Source organism: Grammomys surdaster, unplaced genomic scaffold (genome assembly GCF_004785775.1).
Source record: "Grammomys surdaster isolate TR1022 unplaced genomic scaffold, NIH_TR_1.0 243, whole genome shotgun sequence".
NCBI lineage: Eukaryota > Metazoa > Chordata > Mammalia > Rodentia > Muridae > Grammomys > Grammomys surdaster.
In genome coordinates this window covers 3,001,849-3,011,503 of record NW_021604688.1, presented here as the reverse complement: position 1 = coordinate 3,011,503, position 9,655 = coordinate 3,001,849, and the positions used below count along the sequence as shown (strand labels likewise).

General features: G+C 34.0%; 1 protein-coding gene across 1 annotated transcript in view; it reads left to right on the top strand.

Moving 5' to 3' along the window:
* The first annotated feature begins 665 nt into the window (after positions 1–665).
* Ccdc178 (coiled-coil domain containing 178) overlaps positions 666–9,655 on the top strand; it is a 298,089-nt gene continuing 289,099 nt past the window's right edge. Inside the window, exons 1-3 of the mRNA XM_028774890.1 lie at positions 666–726; positions 4,141–4,200; positions 5,627–5,716. Coding sequence (XP_028630723.1) covers positions 666–726; positions 4,141–4,200; positions 5,627–5,716 — 211 coding nt within the window. The remainder of the gene's footprint in view (positions 727–4,140; positions 4,201–5,626; positions 5,717–9,655) is intronic.

Sequence of the window (9,655 nt, the reverse complement as noted above, 5' to 3'; positions counted from 1 at the left end):
CATAGTTTAAATAATCTGTTCCACCCAGCTCCTTTTTTCCTGGATTTTATTTCATGTCAGTTTAGTCTCCAAAGAATATTTCAGATAGTAGAGAAGTTTTGATTTTTATATGTAAGTAAATGTCTGCTCTCTCTTGGGCAAATGTTCAAGAGCACAATTATTGATTCAGTTTGACAATTTTTTTTGCTACTAATGTTAGTATACTGTTTTATAACCTGACAACAATGACTGGTGACCCAGTTTCTCTACATCTCCCCTGGAAGCTAGAGTTTTATTTTAGTCATTCTGATGGCATATTTGGTTTTTGTTTCCACTTTGCACTTTTATTAGTATGACATGTCAAGATTCCATTGTTATCGTCCTGGTATTTTACTTGTATATAAGATATATAGATACAATTTTCTCAATCCATTTAGTGTTTCATGTATGAGGATGTATTTAGGGCTGGCCACTGGGATTGGATACCTGTTTGATAATTTATTCCTTATAATTTAAAATAATTTTCTATTAAATTTATAGACATGTAATATATTCTATGATATTAGAATTTCATTCTTACACTGTCAGTTTTTTAAACTGATGACTAGTGAGATACAGACTAATATTGATTCACAGTATTAAAATACTTTTATTTTTAATTAGGTTTTAAAATACTGTCAAAAATCATGCCAGAAAACGAGAAAGATCCAGCTCAACCTAGTACCAATGAGGATACATCCAATACAGGTGATTTCCTCTGGAGTGACTTTTCTTTGTAAACAGAACCTGATGGCTCATAGAAGATGGTAACTGCACAGAAACATTGGGAATTTACAAAATCAAAACTTACAGTGACAAGGAAAGGGAAATGACACAGATGAGCACATTGGCTCAAGAATCCCTATTGTCTAAATTTTTCTTCTCTGTTTTGTATTGTGACACTTACTACTTGATAACACACTCAACTACACAAGCATAGTTCCATGCTTGAGTCAAATCTTCCAGGCTCTTGTCCATCAACTGACTACATCTCTCCCCAGTAGCTTGAGAGAGACCATGGTGGTAGTATTCCCTGCTGCCAGACAGTGGTTAAGTTGTTAGATGAATATGTTGAAGTCCTAAAAATTTGTTAAATTTTAAAGCACTATCTATCAATTGGCATTATTTGACTTTCATGACCATCAGAAAAATATCAATATTATTGTTCTTTGGGGGAGTGAATTTGTTGATGGACATGAGCTAGAAAGAGCCGACTCAAACATCAACCCTTATGATATCATACCATCCCTGCCCTCTCTGTTTTCTGTGTACACCAGTCAACCATTGCGTAGAACATCAAATTCCTTTAAGCAAGGTTCTGAGATGTCCCTGCTAAACGCTGGGAACTTACCCTTTACCCTTGTACATTTCACCCAAAACATAACTTTTTTTTTGGTTTAAAACCATCTTTCACAATGATATATCAAACATAATAATGCACTAAACTCTTTTAAAGGTCTGTTATTATTTGTGGTGATCACAAGAACACAGTATAAGGCATTTTGAGCACTGTACTCACACAATATTTTTATTAACAACCAGAGCTGACCTTTCTCTCATGTTCTGCCAGGCACAGTGAAACTACTGTGGTCCAATCAAAATACTAGTTATAATATAAATAACCAACAGATTGGGTAATTATTTCTTGTCCTCAGTTGAAATAAACAATAGATAAAATTATCAAACTTTTGCAAATTGTTGTAGCTGTTATTTTTACATGCTAACAATGTTTTCATATGACTCATATTTATGAATATTGTGGACAATAATTTATAATACAATTAATTTCAACTTTATAATCAAAGTATGTTTTTACAAAATAGAACATTTTAAAATTCAGAGCTATAATTTTATCAAATGCAAAATGGTATTTCACAGTACAATCATATCTATGTTAATTAAAGTATGAATAATAGACATGATTTTCTATTTATTAGCTTTTATATTATATGATTCATTATGCAGAATAAAAATATGTTTGAGGTGCAGTCACACTATAGCTTGAATCTGGGATGTTCTTACCTTATTGCTATTAAAAGATATAGAAACTTTTAAGGCATGGGTCTTTGGACAGAGGATATACCTATAGCAGACCTTGCTCAGCATGTGGAAGGTCTTGAGTTTGGCCTCTAGCACTGAAAGTAAAAAGGTAAAGAAAGAAAAACAAAACAATGCAATAAATGGGGTCAATGGGGGTGTTTCCAGTTGATTTCTATCAAGTAGGTTTTATTATTATGACAATGATTTTCAGAAATTCATACCCTGTGAGTAGACCCCATGGTTTTTGCTTTGTTTTGTTTAACTTTTTATGACTATAACTCTAGCAGTCAGAAAGTCTGCTATAAGCTTTTCAGATAAGAAGCTTCCTACTGACATAGCTCTACCACTCTAGATAGTAGATTCTCAAAATGCGTGTGAGATGTGTATTGCCAAGATTCACTCTGCTCTCCTCTTTCAGAATATAGATTTTTAGACATACAGTAATCTTTTAGATGCTATTGGATACTGAGTCATTCTTTGATGCTTGGAAATGTTTTGGTTATGGTGTGTCAGATCTGCGTAATAGAATAGATTATGTGACTGAGTTCCAGCCTACACTCTCCTAATTCTTGCCTCTAGCATCCTAATAATACGAAGCAAATTTATTTACTTTTACATTGGTAGTTACTTTTATGTTTTCCTTTCATCCCACAAACTTGGCTCTATCTTATTGGACCATGCTAATCAACACAATAACTTTATTTTATATAGTAACAGTAATTTTATTTTATATATTTTCTTTTATATAATACAATATTATAAAAATTTATCAATTCTGTGTTGTCAAATATTAAAATAATATTATATGTATTTAATTTCTTGAGTATATGTTCTCTCTTCACTCCTTTTTAAACTTACTGAATCATTTTATATTCTCTATAAAACATATAGTTAAATTTGATTTGATTATTTAAAGAGAATCCACTTGATATGAGTGCATTTATAATTATAAGACAGTTTACTGTATTCTAATTTTTATTATTTTTATATTTAAATACACATGCATATACACATATAACAGCAGTTATTTTCTGTCATTACTTGTATTGATGAGAGCTTGCCATTTTGTTACTTGCTCATATAGTAATGGAATTCTTTGCTCTTAGAAGCTGTGAGTTTGATCCACATTATAAGCAACACTGACATTAGTTTGGGAGCTCTTCTGTCTTTCTGTTACATCTATTTAACATCTATTGACAGAGGAATGGCCATTCTATTACAATCTTAGACTTACAAGGTATGCCTATTACATATATGCTTTCCACATTTGTGATTAATACCATCATTTTTACAGTAGTACAGCTGGAAAGCCTGTCAGAGCACAAGGACATAAGCCCATTATCCTGTTGAGCTTTCACATGATTTACGATTAGATCAAAAGCTAAAATATTCAAAGCTAACTTGACAATATTTGTGCTGAAATGTCCAGTGATCTTTGACTCACTGTATGATAACCATTTCCCATTGCCCTCAAAGAGAGGGATGACAGAAACACTTTCTCACAGTTGTTAAAAGCTCACAGGATTTGTAGTTGCTTACTGACTGAGTTGGCAATTTGGCTGTACATATTTATTGGTTCAGTATGATGGTGAATGTTTTTCTCTTTTAATTTTATTTTTTTTGAGAACTTCATTCGTAAGCACTGTGAATTGAAAGATGTTGATAAATTTTAGTTGTCAGGTTCATTGCTTGAAGCCTTCCTGGAATATAAGTAAAGTCCATCTCTGGGTGTGTCTTAGGGCCTTTCCTGAGAGACTTACTAAAAAGAAAAGAAGACCAGCACTCAATATGAGCAGCACAATCTTCTAATCAAAGAACCTACATGTAGGTAAAGGAAAACAAGGAGACAGTCATCACAGCAGGTTAATTCTTTTACTTCCTGGCCATCTTTCTTGGAGCTACTCTGCCCCAGCACTCCTGCCCTCTCAGGATAGACCATGATGATAAATCTCAGCTGTTCTAATCTTTAGCCTGGATTTCCTTTTTTTTCCCCAGTATAACTACTGTCTGCCTTTACTACTGGTACAAGGCACTATGATTAACATACAAAACTAATGCTTTATTTTGTCTTGCATTCCATAGGTAAAACATGTCTTCAAATAAAAGAGCTCAAAGACAAAGCGAGGGCATTAATGCTTGCAGGTACCACAAATGCATACAATTTCCATCTTTATCATTTTGACATTTATTTGTTGTCTTCTAACAAATTGTAAATGAGGAAACTGGTGTTTGTAATGTTCGATAAGTGAGTGCCTCATTTCTTTAGAACACTCATTTGTACTGATAGTGTATGACGTACGTCATTTATTTTATTTCCTTTGTTACTTTGTGTAATGTGCACTTGCAGAATAGTGAGTACATCAAAAACAGTGTTCTTCAAAGATGACTAGAAGGAAATATCATATATTGGGAAGTGAAATGCTTTATATAATGACTTAAATTCTTTCCATCTCTATATCTTTTTAATATCTCTCCCTATAATAAGAAATATACTAATTTTAATAATATAAAATGTTATTGCAATGATCTTCATCATTACTAAAATTTCCTTCCTCTACCTTCCACCTTTCTTCACCTACTTCCTTGCTCGTCTTTCTTAAGGGCATAGACTCGAGTGAAATGCGAAATACCTGATGGTAACCCACCCATCTTTGTCTTGTGCTTGTGGTTCACCTCCCCCAGCTTTGCCAAGTGCTGGGATTATAAGTGTGTACCAGATCTGGCTTAGATTTACCTTTATTTGAATTTCCTAGCACGGAAATCATAAAATTCCCACAGTATTTTCTGTTGTTTACTTTCTTCAATATAGTTTCCAGGTTCTGAGACAAACTACTAGTTCATTTTCAATGCTTAGTATTAGACCATGGAAGATGGATAGAATTTTCTCTGCTATTTGTTTTTCTTAGGATTAGCATATTTTCTATCTTACATTCTGTGAATAAATATCAGTGTCCTGAGATGACAATCTCTCTTAAATAAAAACTTGAAACACAGTTGCTTATATTGTAGATAAATTTAAATTTATAATGTGCTCTTAAACAAACAACATTATTATCTTTAAGAATTTTTAAATATTTTGTAGATTCTAAAGTGACAAGTCAAATTTCTTGTTCTTTACATTTTCTCTTTCCAAAGGTGATCCAATGTAACAATATCTTGGTGTAGAATTTTCATTCCCATCCCAAATTATTTATTAATTAATAATATATTTATTTCCATTAGAAAAATAACCCAAAGTACACTTGCTACTTTTGGTGAATACTGTGATTTGAGCTGGATTCCTTATTACATAGTTGCTAATGTATTTTCTTTTAACAACTTCCTGCTATGATGAATGCCTTCTATAGGGAATTAAGCAAATTGTATAATTCAGAGAAAAGATTCAAGAAATTCCTACTGTGTTCCTTAGTATTTATAGTTCAGTTGTTCTTTTCAAGGAGAGAAGTTTTATTATGTGGCTTCTTAGGGTTTTGTTTTTTTTTTTAATATTAGGTCACTTGTTTCAAATTGTATAAGAAATATATGCATATTTCAGCACACTGAAATGTTTCCTGTTTGTTTTCTAAAGAAAATGCCAGAATGCAAGGCTTGTCAGAATTCTTCTTCTCCAGGCACGAGGATAAAAGGATTTTTGAAAGTAAATCAACAAATACAGAAGGTGAGGGCTGAATATGAATCATGCAGTGAACGTTTTGTGTGAGTTTACATTCACGCACTTGCTATCTCGTGATGTCAGCTATGTGATTTCACTAAGAAATAAATACTGTGTATTCTTACTAACCTAGAATGGGAGCTAGTAAAGATACAATATTTTAATATAGTATACCACCATTCATGAGTTGCTAATAATCATCATTGTTGGAAAAGCAAATGAAACTTTTTCTAAGTGTTGTCACTTTGTTTTCAAACTCGGTTATCATATGGTGAAACTAAGTTCAAAGTCCCAAGTCCTAAGGGAACTGGGGACTTCCCAATGCCTGAACAGATTCTGTTGTAAGGAGACAGTTGTTTGAGTCCAGACATCTCAAAAACAACTTCTCCGTCTTGCTGGAAAGGTCAAACTAAGTTCATGTTCCAAGGTTCTCTTTTTCTGATTGGTGGAAACTGTCTTGCTTGACCTCTTATGTCAAAATATGGATGGACAGTGCTACACCCCATCCACTCCCACTTGCTTTATGGTTTCATCCCTTCAGGTTTGCAGTTCAGATTCCAAGTCCATTCTGCGGACCTGATTGATCAGTAGTGGATTGCTTACAATAAATTGTCATCTGCATTGGCCTGCTGTTTGAATTATTATGCTGGATCTAAGCAGAACCACTACAATGATAAATCACACCAGAGATTGTTTATAATTTGTTATATAATTTCAGAAATGAGTAAATTTTTACCCTCTTGGGATAATGTTGACATCTTTCCAGTTGACTGGAAAGAAGCTTTGGAAGTCTATAAGTCTTGGTTCTGCAAAATCTACAATTCACACATTGTCTAGTAGTAAGATTCTGTACTTTATCTCTAACAGTGGTTTTAGTACTGTGTGTGGGAAGAACTAAAAGTAAGTAAGAGGATGAGTATATTTCAGTCTTGATGTTGGAAAACTTCTCTGGGGATTTATAGTTTAATAAAAATGTGAATATGTTACCACTGTGGTCTTTTTATTTCTTCCTCTCCAATACAAACCTTGAATATGATTTTATGATCTTGGTTTAGAGCTTATTGCATATAATCAATTTTAGACCACAACTGGTTTTGAACAGATTTTCTAAATATACAATGTATGATTTATGAACTAATTAATTAATGATAATTGGCCTATCCAACTTTTATTCATGTTCAGAGGTATTTAAGAAGTGACTTTTGCAAGAGCTGTATAACTTGCATGCTAAAGAAAATGTGAGCATACACAACAGTTTTACTCCTGGACATACGTAACAGCTAAACAGATTGTTAGCATAATCACCAATGGTAGTAGACAACAAATAAAATTATCACCAATGAGAAGGGTCTACTTGTTTTCTAGAAGGGTAATTTATGCAGTCTTAACACATTAAAATAAACATTAAAAGATAAGAGGATCTTACTGTAATATTAATGGATACATGTCTGCTAAAACTGAGGAGTTTATTATTTTTTTTAACCAGAGAAGAATACAGGGGGAAAATCACTGTAAGCATAGAATAGGGTTACTTAGTTTAGATAAAGTAGCAAATGTCCAGGCCACAGTTAAAGAGTCAGAGTTTAGGGATCAAGAGTGTAAACTTATTTCTCAGTTACTTGTCTGATGTTACATGGCCAAAGCCATTCCATGCCATGACTCAGCAGACTAAAATTTAATTATGGGATACAATGTGTAAACAGATTACTTATTATCAAGATAAAGGCTTACAAAGACATTGACCTAGGAAGAATCAATGAAGAATTTAAACGATTATTGAATGTGAAAGGTATCTGATAAATATCAAGAGGAAAGTATAGGATCCATAAATATTATAAGAATTTTAAGATCCATTGTTGGACCAGTCCTTATAGGAACAGACTAGATAGATAAAAGGAGTTGAGTGACAAATGGGGAATTTGCCAGACATGAAGCTTTGCACTTGAGAACCTGAGGCTGATGGATTGCTGTGAGTTTAAGTCAAGCTTGAGATCTATAATGCAGCCCCTTATCAAAAATGGAGGTTTGGTGATTCAAAGGTGATTAAATTGTCTTCTACATTGGTTATGAGTTGAAGGAAGAAAAGTTAATTTTATAGACACACAGTTTACAAATGAAGTTGTCTACCTCTAGCTCATTTTCATGGTAAAAATCAGGCTGATAAGAGGCAAAGAAAACCCAGGAATTGTTTTCTTAGAACATAGTTAATCTCTATCAAATCCTTCGTTATGAAGAAATAAGGAAATACATTAGGAAAGTTATTAGAGAGAATATTCCACCCCTTTTGATATTTAATTATTTAGTGTGGGGGAAGGTATGGGATTCATACTGAGACATATATGTGAAGGTAGAGAACAACTTGATGGTGTCAGATTCCTTCCTTCCTCCATTTGTGTCTCAAAAAGCAAATTCAGGTCATCAGGCCTGGTGGCGATCACCTTTACCCACTGAGCTGTCTTACTGCTCCCACTTCAAGGAATGGTTGTCTATGATATTTTAGAGAGCAGACTGGGTTTAAGAGGATAGAAAAATGTGCAAATATTTAATTCGGTCACTAGAATACAAATAGTGTTTGGTTTTCAAATCATGTTTATCAAAATAAAATTTAAGTACGATAAAATCGGCTCCTTTTACATATCTAGATTAATGACTTTTGAGAAGTGTGTGTTTGTTTGTGTGTGTGTGTGTGTGTGTGTATGTGTGTGTGTGTATTTAATGGCTACTGGAAGTAAAGTTTTAACAACATTTTCATGGGTAAGGTAAATTGGGAAACAGATAAACACAGAAGAGCAAAATGTGACGTGACCATCTCTAAGAGAGGGAAATGTGAGAGTAAACAGCTCACTCCATGTCCAAAGAACAGAAATTCCTCCCAGGGGAGAGATGAGTCCTAACACGTTCACAGAAGTCACAATTTGAAGAAGGGATGAGTCAGGCATGAGAATATTTTTGGTGCTGCTATCCACTGCTCATTTGAAAAAAGGACACAAGTGACAATTAACTCATTCCTGAGAAAGCTCCCTGGAGAAGTATTCAAGCAAAGCTGTTGTGATTGTCTGAATGAAGAAAAAATGATTTCGAAACTTCAGATTGTAAAGAGTCTATAGGGACCATGGTAGGCAGCAATGAGACGTTGTATATGGAAGGACATTGGCACTGAATCCTTTGATGGCTCCAACTCTCATAATTGAGCATATTGTTCTATCATCCAGCACTGGGTAGCCCAGTAAGATAAGGTTCTATGCAGATATGATTCTGCTATCACCAAAGGAAGTTTGAATCATTCCCCATAAATGAGACTTTGTTCCCAATAGAAGATGAATGATCTGTCTACAATGAAGGCTTTACATGGTAGAGAAGCTATTTTTAAAGTCAAGAGCATTAAGTGTTTTCACTCTTGAAGAAAATGAAGATGTGAAGAAATAAGACACTGAAAAGATGCTAAGCTAAGTTTTTCCTAAGAGTGTTGAGATAAAAGGGTAAAAGGATAATCAGTGTGATGAACACAAAGGAAACACATTTTACCAGCAGCCTGGAAGCAGTCATGAAATGTTAAATTATCAGGAATGTGATAAGTAAATTATGTGAGGATTAAATTTACAGAGCATGAAGAGGTGTCTGTGGACAAATTTGCCCCTAGTGAGGTCTCAGATGAAACCTTCCTGTGGCAGAGGACCAGACAACCTCACTCTCATTTATAGGCAGGAAAAACCTCATTCTTTGGACAATGATTCTGAGCAATAAAATGGAGTTAGGGGCCACGCATGGTGGATATGTCTATAATTATACTCAGGAAGTTGAGGCTGGAGGATCACCATCAGCTCAATGTAGTGTGGAATTTATAGCAAAAACATATCTCAATAAAGACAGAAAAATGGAGCTGGGGCCAGTTCAGTCAGTGTAAGACTGGCCTGAGTTTACCTCCTAAGTATCTTGACAATGTCT